General features: G+C 45.4%; 1 protein-coding gene across 1 annotated transcript in view; it reads right to left on the bottom strand.

Annotated features, from left to right (window-relative positions):
* Positions 1–749: 749 nt before the first annotated feature.
* AR (androgen receptor) overlaps positions 750–17,956 on the bottom strand; it is a 127,175-nt gene continuing 109,968 nt past the window's right edge. The window contains exons 5-8 of the mRNA XM_089536384.1: positions 12,776–12,920; positions 9,508–9,638; positions 8,605–8,762; positions 750–7,664 (exon numbers count right to left, since the gene is read on the bottom strand). Of these exons, the coding sequence (XP_089392510.1) occupies positions 7,509–7,664; positions 8,605–8,762; positions 9,508–9,638; positions 12,776–12,920 (590 nt within the window). The 3' untranslated portion in view covers positions 750–7,508. The remainder of the gene's footprint in view (positions 7,665–8,604; positions 8,763–9,507; positions 9,639–12,775; positions 12,921–17,956) is intronic.

The following is a 17,956-nucleotide window of genomic DNA, read 5'->3' as shown; positions in this document are numbered from 1 at the left end:
TAGCTCCATAAGAAAGTAGGTCTGAAAAGCCAAAACCTACCCTTAATGTCGGTGGAAGTACTCTGGCTTTTCCACCAGAATCGGGTTTCCTTAATTTAAGGCCGAACATTTCTGAATCTGCCTTAAAAACAAAAACCCTGCAAGCCAAGCCAAGCTCCGTCTCGGGTTTCGAGCGAAGCATTTGCCTGATAAAGCACAGTCTCCTTTATTACTTGGAGATCAGAGGTCAGTCTTATAATGAAGCCAAGCAGAAATACATCCATAAAGGCCATAGAAAAAAGGGAAAGGAAGGGGAAAATGTTTGCAAGGGGGAAAAAGACACTGTTTTGCAGAAAAGCCCATCAGCTTTAAGGGTTTTCAGGGTGATGCTGGAGGTGAAGCCTTAGTGGAGGCAGAAGAGGGGAAACAGCCTCCATTTAGAACTATATTCAGCAAATGCGCAAACAAAAATCCATTTGCAGAAAAACATGTAAAAGCTTATCTGCACCAATTACTCGTTTTTTCCCTTTCCGAATAGATTAGCGATTAAGAGAAGCTTGGTTTTGTAAACCCGCTCCTGACTAATAATTATAATCATAAAAATGAAAATAAAAGCAACGATAATGAAACGGCCGACCCTAGTCTTTCGACCGGGGAGGAGCTGGCCTGAGTTTCCGTTCTGCTCAAACGTTTTCTCCCATCCCAGAGAAGAGTTATGGGCTCCCAACAAGAGAAAACACCAGACAAACAAATGCACACAAGCGTTTCCCAACAACCAAAGTTTTCCGTTTTTATTGTATTTTGAGCAACAACAGGATCCAAGATCAACCCCCCAAAAAACAGAGAAAGAGAGAAAAATGAGCAAGCTGAAATACAGCATGAAGTTTGTTTGCCCCGCTCTCCAGGAAGGGCTAGACCCGAACTAACATAGACTAAAACAGTTCAATAGGGATTCATTTGATTTTTAAAACCTTTAATCTTTCCTCGCATTAAGCTTGGCTTAAGTACCCCGGCACACGTTTCAATGTACCAGGAAAAAACCAACAACCCTATTCTCTGAGAGTTAGGTGGTCTCCAGACCCCAACGGCAGTCTTTGCAAACTCTCCTTTGAGGATGAAGTGCTTGTGTATTTCTCGATGTACGTTTTTGCAAGGTACAATTCGCCAAGCGGAAAAATAACCCTGTCCAAATCTGATCTGTTTCAATGAAAACTGCACAGTCCATGTTCCTGACGCCAGGCGCCATCGGTTCCGGTGAAGTCGATGCCCAAATATCTTTCAAGCGATTGACTTTAACACGGGACGCCTTTTGCTTTGACTCCTTAAAGGCAAAGAAAAACCACCGTTCCTTCGGTGCGGACGCTTGTGACCCAAGGGAGCTGGTGTGCGTTTGGCCCGGACTGGCTTCGGACAGAGCAAAACGGGCTGCTTTTGTCAAAATGTATTTGTGAGCTTTTTCTCAATGCCGAGGACGATACCCTCCGTTCGTCTACAACTTACTCCACTGTTACACATTTCAGCTTTTCCTGATGGCTTTAGATACTCTGCTAGCTTCCCAAAGCTTATCTGGCTGCATTTAAGACAACTGCAAACTCTACAATCCCATAAACCTTCTGCCACAAAGAAGGCTTCGCTTTTAAGTGCAAACAAAGACTGTTGGCTAACAGCCCAGAAACCCTATCTGATGCATATATCTGTAGCATCTATCTATCTATCTATCTATCTATCTATCTATCTATCTATCTATCTATCTATCTATTTATCTTCTATCTATTTTTTAAAAACTACATATATGTAGGCCTTAACTTTTGGCTTTTTTTTAAAAAAGTGCACAAACAAGATTTACAAATAAAAACATTTCTTTCAAATCTTTTTTTTGGCAAGTGCCATAGTCATTACAGAATATCCCACAAACCACCTTAAACAGTTCTAAATGCTTAGCAGGGACGGTGTCATTACAACCCCAGGACAATGGAGAATAACGCAATGCGCACAACGCCAACACCTTTCTCCAAAGCCCCCTCTGCTCCCTACACAATAAGTGCAAAGGGTCGGAGATGAAACTGCAAAGTGCAGGAGTGAGGGAGGATTTGCATTTGTCTTCTCATGCGTCTGCTGAAAAACAAAAACCAATGCACCTAAAGTGGTCCACAACCGCCTTGTGGCAATGTTATGTTTCGCAGCGCCACTTTCAAGCTGCAACCCCAGCTTGAACCTGGCTCCTTTTTCGCTCTGAGAGACACCATTAGAAGCATCTCTCTTTTGCTTCTGAATGCAGTGGCGCAGCTATACCAAAATGAATGCCTTGTCTGCTCCCCTCCATTATAATTCAGCCTCTGCAGGAAATCCTCCTTCATTCCCCGATTTCTAGTGAGCTTTTGAACACCATTCACACCTAGGACCCTTCCACTCGCTATGTTCGCCTCTCCTGGGTCACTTGGCCCTCTCCTTCTCTTTGCACGCATACATACTATTGCAAAATGTTCAACCGAAGCCTTTACTGACTGCAGTGCTAAAAATTTGGGAAGCAAAGGGGAATTTGATGAGGGGACTTTGGGCTTGAACAGACAGGCCAAAATAAAGCTGCTTTGGGTCACTTTGGAGAAATGCATGTTTAAATGACACATGCATCTTAAGAGGTCAGAAGCTGTGCCAAAGCTGCGTTCCAGTCCTTAGGACTGGAGCATAGCTTTGGTGCAACTTCCAGCCTCTTAGGATGCATGCATCATTTAAACAGCACATTTCCAAAGTGGTCCAAAGCAGTTTTATTTTGGCCTGTCTGTTCTGGTCCAAAATTTTGATTTGGGTGGTATTTCTCTCCTATCCTTTTCTCCCTCCCATAGCTACACTTTGATGGATGCAAAGGTTGCAACTTGAAAGGTGGTGATGGCAACATAAACAACCTTTACAGAGCTTGGTCTTGCCCACCCATCTTTTGCATGTTTTCCAAAATTGGTGTGCCCTTTAAAAAGTAGTGGCAGACTACTTTCCCACCCGTCCCGACTCTCTGAGCACAGAGTACCTTCAGTGCCCCCAAATGGAGAGTAAATATGGGGGTGCTTTTCTCCACTTCCCTCCTCCCTTAGTGCAAACCATGTCCCCCAAAATGATTGTGCCTCTTCCTTCCACAACAGAGATTGTCTGCGGATCAGGATCAGTCAGAAATCTGGCAAAACAAATTCGGCGTGCAAGGAAATACATTTGTACAATTACCTGCCAGGAACAAGAGGACAAAGGAGCTCCTAACCCCATATATTGTTGGGCGGCGTGCCCACTTCTCCCCAGTGCCCCATGGAAAGCTTGGTGCCAAGGCAAAGAAGGCTCCCTTGCCACCCCTGGCTGATTTGTGTGATCTGTGAAACAAACTTGAAATCTCTTCCCGTTTTTATATACACGTTCTTTGGTAAATGCAACTTGCAACACATTCTTTGGGTAAAAACCGCTGCAAGCAAAGTGTAGAAATGGCTCAAGCTTTTACACAAGGTGCATTTGTACAAAAAGGCAGCTTTCAGAAGCGCCTGCCCGTGACAGGACACCTCTTCCGAAAAGGAGAACGGCACAATGCCAACAAGGAGAGAGAGCAAAAAATCAGGCAACAATGTCAATAACATCGAAGGCATCTCAAAGTGCTGAAAGCCCAGAAAATTTTAAATACACGCGCAGCCTCCCCTCCGCCCGCCATCTTGGAAAGATGATGACAAGAGCTCTGCGATGGAGGGATGTTGTCACCAAAGTTGGATGCCCAACTGCAGCCAAATACTCCAGACTTGCAATAGCCTTCAGGGGATGGCTTCATTCTCATTTCCACAGTTGCCGAAGGGTATTTTGGCCAAAGACCAGAGAAGGACTGGTGTTGAGAGAGAATTGCACATCTGGTGTGCACCAATTTGGTACATCCTCCAGTCAACCAAAGTGTAAAGGAGGTGTGTGCCATGTCTTTCTGGAGGATGGGGAGGAACCTAAGAGAAGAGGCACCCCAAAACAGAAGCCTTACCCCAATGAGAACAGAGACTGAATTGGATTTACCAGTGGGTTGGCCATCCAACAGTTGCCTTTAGTTGGGGCTAACCAAGAGGACTCCAGCCAGACTACTTGGCTGATACAGATGCGACTTTGCCATAGTCTCAAGGCTACCTTCTGATACAGCATCCAAAATGCTGGGCATGCATGCATTCCCCCACTTCGCTTTATTTTCTTTCCCACCCAGCAGAAAAGGACTTCAGGTTCTGTACATTTTAGAAAAGTAAGAAACAGATCTGACAAATGAAAGGGCTAAACTACCCGGGCTGTCGGTCGAAGGGCACTATCGACATGGCACAATAGAACGTCCCCAAAGTGTAGGTACACATTTTGCATAATAACATTATTATTATTATTATTATTATTAACAACTATAACAAAAATAAAAATGCATAAAAGGAATAATTAAAAAAAGAATTGATGACTGGGACATTGACCGCGCTTTGGGTATTTGTCAAACTCTTAAAGCTGCTGCAGCAGAAATCCACTGTAAAGAACCCAAGGAAGCTAAATACAGGCCGAGTCTCCCTTGTCCAAAATGCTTGGGGTACAGAGGGGTTTGGGATTTTTATTTGGATTTTGGAGCACCTGTATTTGCATATATGTACACAATGAGATCTTGTGGTGATGGGACCCCAGCCTAAACATTAAATCCATTTATGTTTCATATACACTTTATACACATAATAGACCAAAGGCAATTTTTATACAATTATTTTAACGATTTTGTGCATGGAACGAAATTTGCGTACGTCGAACCATCAGAAAGCAAAGGTGCCAACTATCCATGACAAATGTTTTGGGTTTCTGGAATATTTTGGAATTCCGGATAAAGGAGACTCAACCTGTGGTCAGTTCTATCCCACCACCGCCCCCCTCTCCCCATATCCAATATTTACATGATACTCATGATAGGCATTCTGGATGGACCTTTCGAAAACTCTTAAAAGCACAGCCATGACTCAAGCAATGGATTGCAATGCAAGGCAGGGGCTGTGCAAAAGCTGAGGTTTTCTCCTTGCCAGCCTTCTTGCCCATCCCAAATTTTCATGGAAGGATATTATTATTATTATTATTATTATTATTATTATTATTATTATTATGTTTTCTGTCTGGTTTAGGGGAAAAAAAATTCCCCCAAATCGTGCCAAGTTTTAGAAAATGTTGGGGATGGGGAATGGGTTGGAGGCTCCAAGGACCACAAAAGTACAGTCTGTTAGCCACACTTTACCCTCCTAAAAGCAACGAGGGAAGCCTTGTTGAAAGCAACACCTTTTTGCTGGTACTGGTGGAACTAAGAGGCAACCATAATTTTAACATTGAACTTAACATTTAGAAAAACCCTTGCTGCTTCTCCTGATCCATCAAAGCAGAGGAAATGACCAGATTTTGATCCAACAGAAAAGGCTGACAATGGGGGGGCTACTCAACTTGTATCCAAACACTACTGAAAGGCTGAAGTGTAAGTTAGGTTACCGCTAGCCTAGTCCTTCATCCCAGCAATCGAGTGGACCAGACAACTTTGTGCACCTCACTATGACCTGGAAAATGGCAGAATGAAACCAGAAGAAAGAACAGGTTGGATTGGGGGACTGGAGAATAGGAGGACATTATCATCTTCATTATGAGAAGTAATGACACTTTCATGCATTTGGTAGAGCTGTCGAAGGGGACGACCCAAAACCCAAGCGTCTTTCCTCTCCTTCAAAAGAACTATCCACACAGATTTCGTTTTTGGAAACAGCCCCGACCGTTCAAAGAGAAGAGCTGAAAGTCCATTTGGTGAGATTTTGCAGTCACTGGCTGCACTCATCCAAGGTTAGCTTGATAGGAAAAAGGGATTCATTTGTACAAACCAGGGTTGTTTCAAGTCCTGGGAACGCTGGTTCTGTTATGGTTTTTGGCACAAAATGTCGGTTTCTCCTATTTGAAGGAGAAAAGAAATGGCTCTTGTATTTGCTCTCTTTTCCCCAAGCGGAGCGGGCGAAGGACCCAAAGTTATGTGCAGTTTCAAATGAGGGACCCCCTCCTCCATAAAGTCTACAGAGTTCATGTTTGGCTTTGCTTCAGGGACCATCACTTGGGGAAAAATAAAAAAGGAGGAGGTCTCTAGATGTTTCTTCCAAGCTACATAAAGTGTGAGCTGGAGATAAAACGAGGTTTCAGAGGTTCATGGTCCACAGAAGGAGAGGTTCTCTGTAGCCTTCAGGGCACTGGAAAGGTCAGCCTCCAAGACCTTCTCTTCTTTAAGGTGTTGGGTCTTCTTTTTATGAGCATTAAGAGCCGGCGTAAGAGTCGATCGGGCACTTTGTGTGGAGTTAGCACTCTTACCTCCCTCATGGACACCTCCAAAAGTAGCAGAGAGGTGGCCATTTTGCAAGGAGGATACACAGCACTATGGGCTACGTCTGAGAGACAGTGTCTTCGGAGAAGGGCTGGGTCAGCGGTCGCTGCGGCCAAAGAAGATGGCTGCCCATGCATAGTCAGAGCAAAAACGTCCCGCGTCTGGTTCGGCACGCAGGAGCACCACAACCTTTGCTCAGGTACAGTTTTGTGGAAAGGGAGTCTGTGTGATGCCCACAGCTACGGCAGGACACTCGTTGCGTTGTCTTCTCTTTCTGGTTTCGTTTTTGCAAGTGAGTCCTATTACTATTACATTCCCTCTGTCTGCTTTTTTAAATAGTCCCCCTTCCAGGATTTCTATCTGTCCTTTCCTTGGCTCAGAGACAAGCAAAAACAGACTTTTCTCTTGCAATCCTGGAAAGAAAGAGAACGGAAACCCAGTTCAGAAAAAGAGGGGAGCGCAAAAAAGAAAAGAGGGGAAAGAAAACCCATACAGACAAAACCGCTCAAAAAGTTGTTTCTTTAAAAAAGAAAGAAAATTACCCGATCCCAATATGAACCTTAGTATTTAATTATGAATAACCTTTTTTTTCTTCCCCATTTTGGGTTATTATTATTATTATTTTAATTTTTTTTGTGTGGTTTTTTTTGTTTTGCTTTTTTTTTAAGAAAAGAAATGAAACAGTGGCAACCAGGACAACCCAAAGCTGATGCGCATTGGATGCGCACTTGGGTGAGTGTGTGTCTTTTGGAAAGCGAATGCACCCCACAATGCTGCGCAACACACAGGGCCGCTGAAGACACTGAGGGGAACCCAGAGGTGCATGAATGTAAACAAGGGTGGCTGGGCCCCATGCCACAACACCACACACGCGCGCGCACACACGGGTCAGGGAAACAGGTAGGGATCGCTGGGGCTCTGAGTGCATGATGAGCCATTCCAAAGAGAGAAAGGTCTACTTCCACTGCTCAGGAGGAAAATAGCAGAAAGGACCAGAAAGGTAGTTTTGTTTTTGTCGTCGTCATCATCGTAGTTGTGGCTGTATGTCTCTGGGAACACACAGCATTCCAAGGCACTGCAGTTGCGGTAGTGCAGAGATTTAAGAGGCAGGCAATGGCTGGACGGGGCCGCGACGGGTGATGGGCCTCGGAGTCACCCTTCCCTCTCACTGGCTGTGGAAGTAGATGGGCTTCACTTTTCCCGAGAGGATCTTGGGGACTTGCACCGAGATGATCTCCGCCATCATTTCTGGGTAGTCCACACTGACCATGTGCGACTTGACTAAGAGGTCGAAGGTGAACTGGTGCAGCTCTCGGGCGATCTGCGGGAGAGAAGGAGAAGGGTTGGCGAGGGGTGGCGGACCACGGTGACCAGTTTTCCCCAGGGCTGGTACCCAGTGTGGGGATCTGCGGAACAGCAAGGCAAACTGGGAACAACTGGGACCCATCCACACTACAGAATTATACAGTGGACCCTCCACATTCACAGGACCCCCATGAAAGAGGGGAGGAAACCTCTGAGAGAACACCCTAGAGATTCCTAGAGAGGACAAATTAATCAAACCTGTGAATCATCAAGGCTACAAAGGTCAAAGCTGCAAATGTGGAGAGTTGACTGTAATATTATCGTTCCCCTTTAACTGCCTCGGCAACATCCTAGGGAATCCTGGGTTTTCCTGACATCTCCAGCATTTTGACCTTGCATCTTTTGAAATTTGAATTAACTGCACTGGGATAGGATACTGTCTGTGAATTACTCCGAACCCCATATTTGGCTGAGCGGGGGGATTGGGGAAGGAAAGATGACGGTTGGCTTGTTATCCATATCGTCTTCTTTGCCTCCCACAGATCCCTTGCTCCAGACAGTTGGGAACGTTCCACTACATTTGCTCACTGCGTAAGTAGACACCTCTGGTGTGTTGAACTTTACTTCCTCATGCCTTTTCTTTAAAAAATGTGCTTACAGCAGACCAGAAGCACTTAAATGGCAGGAACTAATCTGTCAGTAACTTTGGAGGATGGAGTTTATCATCCATGGATGCAGCTGCTACCCAAAAGCGTGCAGATTTCCTACTAGGCCCGCCCCATCTCAGCGGCCACAACTGTCTCCTGCCCTCCTTACAAGTTCATTGGTCTTTGGGCTTCCCCCTTCCCTGTGCCCCAAACGGAGGAGAAAGCGTAGCCTAAGCAGATTCTGCAAGATATCGCCCGAGGTTATGAACTGTCTTTCCGTGTGTGTGGCCATGCTTTCGCTCCACTTACAGGCTGCACTGAGTCCAGGAGCTTCGTGAGCTGGTAGAAACGCCGGGAGCAGGATGTGGGATTCTTCCTCTTGCAAGCGATGATACGATCAAGTTCTTTGATGTAGTTCATCCGAAGTTCATCGAAGAACTTCTGATTCTTCAGGCCATCCACTGGAACTGAGGCACAGGAGGAGAACAGCAATAGGTAGAAGCAAAGAAGAAAAGCAACCCAGGAGCAAACAGCACTTTGGCTTCAGTCCGACATCCTCTCTATGTAGCATAAATATGCCCATGCTGACTTATGCTACACTGAACCACATGACAACCCCCCATTAGTCTTCCCACAAGACTTGACTTAATGGCAACCCCCATTAGTCTTCCCACAAGGCCATTCCACACTTCATGGTGGCCAAACAGCCTTGAAGAAGCATCTGGTCACCTCTCCATAGTCAGGCATTTCTATGATGCAGTCTGTTTGCTGTGATGCATGGAATAGCCAACATGTAAACGAAACCCACTGAGTGAATGGGTCTACTGTAGTTGAGACAACAGCCTGAATCCTCTTGGTTAGGCCCATCTAGTGTAGACCCACTGAATCAATTACTGAACGTGGGTCAACTCATGAACAAATCCCATGGCAGGGGGTTGGACTGGATGGCCCTTGTGGTCTCTTCTAATCTATGAATGGGCCTACTCTAGTTGGGGCTGACAACAGCATTAACTTCTGTTGGCTTCTCCCAACTAGAGTAGCCCCATTGAATCAACTGTTGAACAGTGAGTCAACATGCATACATATTTCTCTTAGCCAAGGGGCTCCTTGTCCATCATCATCATCATCATCACCACCAACACCATCAAAATAACAACACCAATGAGAACTTTAGCAACAGAAAGAAGGTAATATGGAAATAGGTTTGCTTACTAATACTGAAGAGGAGCAGAGCTTTCATGCAGAGGAATTCCTGGGGAGTGATCTGTAGCCATCCGAATTCTTGAGACAAATGCCGCATCCTGACGCACTGGCTGTACATCCTGGATTTGTGCATCCGGTACCTAGGAAGGAGAGGAGAGACAAGCCGATGCCAGCATATAAGATGAAAGTGAAACCAAAGAATCATGCCAAAGAACTCTTCCTTTTCCATCTCTCTCTTTAAAGGATGATTCGACAGGCATATAGCCTTTTCCCACCTGTTAATGATAATGGCATAGGTCCTTCCCATGCCTTCAAAGATCCCAGGCAATGGGAGGTTTTTGGACAGAGGACAAGGGCCAGAGAATAGTCCTCTGCACCCCATCCCAAAATTAACTGAATTAAACTATAAATGGTATCAAAAGTGCTGTAAAAACATACCCCATTAAAAAAAACAACAACAGCAGTAACAAATGCAGACAATACAGCTCATTATTAAAAGCCTTTCTCCCATGACCAATTATACTTTTCTGGGTCACGTCTTGTTACAAAAGGGCCTCCCCTGGGCCCAAAACAGCCCACAACCCCCCTCCTAAAACCATGGAGAAGTTACCCATCCAAGTCACACAGAAGGCACATAAGGGCATTTTGCATGAGGGTCATGGGATGCATTTTCCCATCCTATGTTTGGTGCTTTCCATGACCTGCCTCATCTTTTGAAAAAAGAACAGTGATGCACTCCAATAAAAAGGGAGCAAGACAACATCCATGGTTGGGGAAACTCACCAGAAGGGGACAAGTGGGGATCGGGCTTGTCACCATCTCTTTCTTGGGGCAGACCTTTGACTCCTCTGATCAGCACTCGGAGCCTGACCCCTATCCAACCCTATCCAATAACCCCCCATGACCCAGAACCTCTCCTGACCCGCAGATCCTCCTCTGGCTCTTGTAATGAGACGCATAATTACAAGGAAGTGTGGGTGTTCCTCTGTCGCTATTCCACATCAGTAAATTACTATCAGAACAGCACTTCTATTGTGCTGCCTGCCGCTGGCATCACAGCCTCCTCTTGTTCCGGCTGCAGTTCATCCCGCCTTGTTTTCTTGTTCACTGAGCTGTGTGAATATCTCTCTGCATAATTTATTCTCCAGGTTAAGCGCAAGCAGGGAAAGCCACAAAGCAGTGGATGTTTGCAACAGCAACAGAATTTCAGAATTTCCTTTTGCAAACAGGTGCCTGCCATATTTTTGGCCTTTGGTTCCCATGAGCCACAGCTAGTCTGGCAAATGGCTTTGAACGAGGAGGGGTGGGTTGCAGTCCAAAATGTTTGGAGGGTTGAGGAAAGCTGATTTAGAGGGCTGGGTGTAAATAAGGAGGTGGTAGGGACAGGTTGATTTTGCAAATTTTCTCCCAGGGAAACAGGAGAAAATGCGGGAGAGTGTCATGGAAAACTTTGTTCTCAGGGCCATGGGCACATGGGTGCAAAATGTCACCTGGAGTGATGATGATGGGACAGAGGTATAGTGGTTTGGGCATTGGTCTATGACTGGGGATCAGGGTTCAAATCCCCGCTTGGCCATGGAAACCCCCTGCTCAACCCTATCCTGATGACTTGGTTGTATCTTTGGTTGTGCATCACTGATGTGATGAGAAGTGGCCTTATCTATGTCAACAGAGAACATCTCAGTGCTTAAAAGCCTGGAGGAATCAGTGGGGAGAATGGAGGGCTTGGCGTTTCACAACACGAAGCAAAAGGGGACGGCACCTGCAGCCGTCAGTGCTTGGTGGAGTTTGATTTATAGCTTGGCAAATTAACCTCCCCAGGATTACGAGGCCATTGCTCATCTAGGACCGGTGCCATCCTCCTCCTCAGCATGCTCTCTGCAAAGTGCTTCCCTCGCTTTTACGAGGGGCGATGCATACATCCTGTTCTCTCGCTATGGGCTCTGGAGGGGCTTGCTGTACCATCCCAGGGCTGCTCAGGACAAGAGAGATGCCTGCCATTTTATGCCTGCAAAGCTGCAAGGAGATTTTAAGAATACATCTTAGATGGGTGGATTTCAAGAGTTTGCACGAAAGGGGCCGGGAAAAGCAAGAAAAAGGAAAGTGGAAGGAGCAAGTAAATGCGAGATGTCGCACCATCAGAAATAACATCCTGTTTTGGAGCATTTCTCTTTCATGGCCCCTTGGAGCTGCCCCTTCCTCCCCCCAAATATGTGTCATAAAAATGCTATTCTTAGTCCAGCCCATTATCACCTAAACGAAATGAGTGGAAAGTTGGCAGCGGGGAGACGCATGTGCGAGGCCTCTTGTCCTGTTTCACTACCAAAGAAGGATCACGGGACAGAGGCAGGATGAAACTGAAATCCTTACACAAGGAGACCTAGGAATGGAAGATAGAGGCTGGACTCCATAATCTGAGAGCCGGAAGGGACCCCAAGCGCAATCTCATCCCAGCCCCTGCCATGCAGAAAGACACAACCAAACACTCCAGACAAATGGCCATCCAAGCTCTGTTTGAAGACCTCTGAAAAAGGAGCGTCCACCACCTTCCAAGGCAATCTGTTCCACTGCCAAACTGCTCTTACCACTAGGAAACTCTTCCTAATGTTGAGATGGAATCTCTTCTCTTTAGGACTTTTATCACACCAGCCTGCTTTTGTTGTTATTGCTGCTGCAACAACTGAGTTAGTGAAGCAACTGGAACATGTTGTTATTGAGTGTCTTCAAGTTGTTTCCAACTTACAGTGACTCTAAGGCAGGTCTATCATGGGGCTTTCTTGGCAAGATTTGTTAGGAACTAAAACAACTTTGGCTTGCTTGAGAATAGCAAGGGAGAGGGTAGGACTAGGTTTAATGGCTTTAAGTTTCAGGAGAGTAAATTTCAACTGAACATTAGAAGGAACTTCTTGATAACAAGAGAGGTTGGCCAATGGAGCCCATTCTCTGGAGAAGGTCTCCTTCTCTGGATGTCTTCAAAAAGAGGCCAGGTAGCTATCTACTGGGGAAGCTGTTAGTGGTTCCCAGACTTTGGTCCTCCAGGTGTTTAGACTTCAACAGCCCCAAACCCTAGCCAGCCTAGCCAATAGTTAGGCCTCTTCGGAGCTGAAGTCCAAAATGTCTGAAGGACTAAAGTTTGGGAACCAATGCTTTAGCTGGAGATCCTACATTGAGCAAGGGGTTGGACTCCATGGCCCATGAGGCCCCTTCCAGCTCAAAGACACTGCGTCCAACGTCCAAGAGTCAAGAGCTACACACTGCAAAGAGAACCAGGACTTACTCATTGAAGACCAAGTCCGGCGCGAAGTAAAGCATCCGTGAATTCACGTTGGTGAAGGATCGCCATCCCATGGCAAAAATCATCAGGCCCATCCAGGAATACTGAATGATCGCCATTTGGTCATCCACATGCAGGTTACGGAAACCTAGGGAAAAGTGACACGAGAAAAGGTGACGTTTGTCATAATGTCAGCCCTCCGTATCCATGGATTGTTTATCCATGGATTCAACCATCTACAATGTGAAAATAATGGGGGGGGGGGAGTATGAATTTATTTATAGTTTTTAGTGGGGTTTTGGGGCTATAGGGCTGTGTTCTGGATGAGTTTATTTCTGATGTTTCATCATAGCCCAAAAACCCCACAAAAAACTATGGATTCTGGCCATGAAAGCCTTCAACTCCACATATAAATTTATTTATTTCGTTTCATTTCTATGATGCCTTTCTCCCCAAAAGGGACCCGAGGCGGCTCCCAAGAGAAAACTCCAAAAAGCCAACCTTGATCCTGCCATTTTATACAAGGGACACCATTTTACTGTACCAAATCTGTGACCATATACTATAATGAATGGCTAGGTTCCTGGTAATATGGTTCAATGATGGCAGAAGGATATATCTTTGTAAATTCCCCAGATCAAGTGTTTCCTCTTGCCATGGAACTAAAAGGGAGAAGGGATGGAAATCGTTGACTTGTTTTATCCTTGCATGCCAGGCTGAATCATTTCCATAGACTGGTGGCATCACTGCTAGGGTTGGCATCACCTGGTGCGGCAACTCCTGGGGTCACTCCCCCATTGACTTCCTCCCATACCTTTAAATTACACCCTAAATGTATTTACATGAACATAGTTCCATGTGGTTAAAGAGAACATTTGGTAAGGCGTGATGTTTCTAAAGAAAATTATAGAGGAGTAAAATTAATGGTGTCACTCCGATGTCGGGTGTTACCCGGTGTGCTCTGCATCCCCAAATGCCCCTAGGGATGCCCCTGCCATAGTCTATCCCCATAGTCTTTCTATGTAATTCTTGTCTCATATTCACAAATCTCAAAGTGGTTCAAGAAATTATTTTGTGAAACAATATATACTTTTTTCTGAGAGGGGGACACAATAATTGTGGTTGCGACATATTCCAAAAAGTAAATCTTGACTTGGTCATTTTATATAAGGGACACCATTTTATTATGCCAATGTACAGTTGCCCCTCTGTTTTAACAGGGGATCTGTTCCGGACCCCTCTGCGGAAATGGAAATTTGCCAATATTCAAGCCCCATTGGCTTGAATGGCGGCGCGTCCCCCATTTTGTCCCCCTCTGTTTGCCGCCTGCGAACTGGCGAGGGACGCGAAGTCCAAGTCTGCGAAAATGGTGGTGCGACTGTATATTATGGGTCTTGAGCATCCACAGATTGTGGTATCAATTGGATTTGGGTTCCTGGACTCCCCAGGGATACCAAAATCTGTGGATGCTCAAGTCCCATAATATAGAGTCGTCCCTCCATTTTCACAGACTTGGAGTTCACTTACTCCAAGGGCCCACTGTTTTTCTTTTTGTGGGGCCTGTAAACAAAAGGGGGTTTTGTTGACTGTTTTGAGGACCTCTGCACTGAATTTCAAGCAGCCTTGCGCGAAGAGACTTGAAACCAGTCAAGCAACGGATAGGAACTCAAGCTGTGCTTCTTTGCATCTTACAAGCCTGGGAGCAAACAACATTTTTGTTGCCTGCCATTTTATAACGCATGCATGCAAGCCAGCAGGACTACCAAGTTGTTCCCTCAACCCAACGGCCGTAAATCTCGATGCGCAGACTAAATCTGCCTTCTGATTTTCCGGGTTTGATATCCTGATCTTTGCTGTATGGAATGCTAAGGGTTTAAGCAACTCCTGACGCCATCCAGGGACATCCCTTTCTGGAATCGCTTCTTCGGCAACCAAGGGGTCCACACCTGAGGCAAAGCATGCTGAGAAAATGGTGACACCGCTCCTGTTGGGTCAAAGTCAGCGTTCCTCTGTCAGGCTAGCTGTCAATCAATTCTCCTGAAGATATAATAATACTTGGCCCCATATTTAGAATTGATAAGACAGCTTTGGAACATCCAAACCAATTCACTTATCATGTTACAGTGCCATCCTTACAACAATACTGCATTATTCCCATAATGCAGATGAGACGCTTCGAGAGGTGGCCTGCTCTGGACCACACCGAAGAGCTTTATGCAGAGGCAAGATTTGCACCCAGGACTTCCAGGATGGCCTCCTATCTCTTTGCATCGCACCAGTTGGATATGTCAAGCAGAGGACTTTGCCCAAACATCTCACCAGACACCATGTTAACTCAGACTTTATTCATTGAAGGTTTTTTATTTTAACAACCCTGCTTCCCATTCTTATATAATCAAAACCCCAAAGCAGATTGTGACAATGAAAACCCAACGAAGTACATGAAAACCAAGAATCCTTTTGGAAAAACTATGTGCATTTCCACCATCGCTCCAACACTATGAAAGGTAAGGCTGCTTTGGAAGGTGATGGATTCTCCTTCCTTGGAGACCTTTAAACGGAGGTTGGATGACTATCTCTTGGGGGTTCTGCGATGGTGCATCTCGCATGGCAAGGGTTGGAGTGGATGGTCCTTGTGGTCCCTTTCTAACACTGTGAATCATCTTTAATGGTATCATCCTTGTGGCGTCACACGTGTCCCCTGTGACATCACAAGTCTTGTCTCAGGGCTTGGGATAGTCTTGACCTGGCAACTCAAGGCCTACATTTCCATTGAATTTAATACTATCCAATATGAATGGGTTACATTCCCATGAAATTAATATTAATATTTTTAATGAGTAAGTATTTTGAATAGAATATGACTGTCATTATCTCCTCCATGACCAGCAAATCAAGGGCCAGCGTGGTGCAGTGGTTTGAGCACTGGATCACGACTCTGGAGACTAGGGTTCGACTCGGGCTCAGCCATATAAACCCACCTTGGCCAAGTCACACTCTCTCAGCCTCAGGGGCATGGCAATAGTAAACCTCTGAAGAAACTTGCCAAGAAAACCCCACGAAGTTCGATTTAAGGTCGTCATAAGTCTGAAACGACTTGAAGGCACACAACGCACATGCGCAAACAATATGAATAGATAGGGGTTTTTAGGGCTAAAAAATGATAGATGCCAGCCATGAAAGCCTTCGAATGGCATTTGCCTGTCTGGGTTTATGGTTCTTGGATTGTCCAGATTGAAAGGTCAGATCTCCCCAGCTTTGTTATTCAGCTACTTTCCCCCCATTAATTTCCAAAGGTGAAAGATGCTCCAAATGTCAATTCTATTTGGCGCATGTCAAGTGGGGGAAGAAAAAAAGCAAACCCATTGCATCCCTACTCAGCATTTAACCCATATCTGCCCTGGCTCCTTTCCAAAAATGAGACTCAAAGCCAAGTCAAGGTGGGAACTCAACATTCCCCATTAGTACCCCAAGACTTGTAATTAAGTATTTCACCTGCTCCTGAATACGAAGCGCTCTGCAGATGATATCCTTCTTCAGCCGCTATTAAATAAGGCTCATTAGCAATTACCTGGTTTCTGCTGAGCACTTAATAATCTCAATGATTAGTGTTTTCAGCGCAGTCTTAAAGTCACGGACATCCACGGTTTAAAAGGCTCCCAAGTACCATTTTTAATGAGTAAGTATTTTTAATTGAACATGACTGTCATTATCTCCTCCCTGCCCTAGAAAATCAGAATATTGTGGCTTTGCAAGCCTGTTATTAGTTAGCAAGCTCTTAATGAAAACCGGAGGGGTGGTCCATAAGGAAAGCCATATAAACTGTAAGTGTCGATACCACAACAGCTTTGGAGAAATCCTTTATACCTTTATACAAAGTGGTCACACTTGGGATAATGACCGTTTACCTTTAATACCTTTAATGCGCTGTAGTGTCCAGATTTGTAGGGGTTCCCCCACTTTAATGGATTCACCACCGAAAGATACACCACTGTTACATGAAATGGTTATACTGGCGAAATGCCACTTACGTAATGGTGAACATACCCAGTTTTGAAATGTGCCCCATATCAAAACTTCTTTCCTAGAAATATCTGAATAAGCCAGAGGGAAAAAAATGAAGAGGTTTAGCTTTCTTTTTGATATCCCTTTCTCTCTCTCAGCGTATTGTGTTTTGCAAATCTGGAAAAGCTTACTCTGGGACATTTAGTGGAACATTCCTAGGAAGGCTGTACCTTGTGAAATCACAATCTAAGGGTACGTCCACACAACGCATTTATAATGTGCTTTGAACCACAACTTTGAGTGAAGTTGAACCACCAGTGTGAATATAGCAATGGTGAAAGGGTTTCCAGAAGGAGCACCATCATCATCTTAGAGCAAGCCTGTGTTTACAAGCCAGCTGCACAGATCAAAATTCAGGCTGGCTACCTTCAGGCTAAACATTGTGTACTTCTTGATGGTGGAGATGATGATTATTATTATAACACCACAACCACAAGGAAAAGGCACAGGTGCGCCATACCTGTTCAGTAAGTCTAGGGCCAACAGGGATGAGTTGTCCCAGTGCAATCCTATGTCCTGGGGTGAGGGAGATCCAGAGGGATCGGGTTTTGACTGCTTCACTGCCTTGGTCCATCTAGTGCACTATGGCCAACTCTGATTCCTCAAGGTTCAGGAAAGAGTCTGTCCTAGCTAGACCTGGAGCTAGCTTCTGAAAACCAGGCCCAGCTTCTGAAACCAGAAGACATGGGGTATGTTCAGGATAGGAGTGAGAAAATGGTGGCGCTCCATGGAGTCACCAGGGTACGAATGTGGGAGAGGTGTGTCATTTCTCTCCTTCCCACTCTGTCATCTCCAACAGAAGCATATTTTCTGTTGGAAGCAACAAAGGCATCAACGCTTGTACAGTGGAGCCTCTGGATCGATGGGCTAGCAATCCATGGATCTGACTGCCCATGGATCACCATTATTCAATAGTGCTGCTGCATGCAGACATGCTGAGGCAAGGATTCTAATCAGCCTATTTCTCATCAAAGTTGGGAAGAGGGAGATCTGACCACTATGGATGGACCATTGTGAACAGACCAATGGAAAGGGAGATCTGACCACCATGGATGGACCATTGTGAACAGACCAATGGAAAGGGAGATCTGACCACCATGGACGGACCATTGTGAACAG

Source organism: Sceloporus occidentalis, unplaced genomic scaffold (assembly GCF_023333645.1).
Source record: "Sceloporus occidentalis isolate IW3139 unplaced genomic scaffold, rSceOcc1.0.p SCAF_8, whole genome shotgun sequence".
NCBI lineage: Eukaryota > Metazoa > Chordata > Lepidosauria > Squamata > Phrynosomatidae > Sceloporus > Sceloporus occidentalis.
The sequence above is the reverse complement of the archived record's forward strand: the minus strand, read 5'-3'. Positions and strand labels throughout refer to the sequence as shown.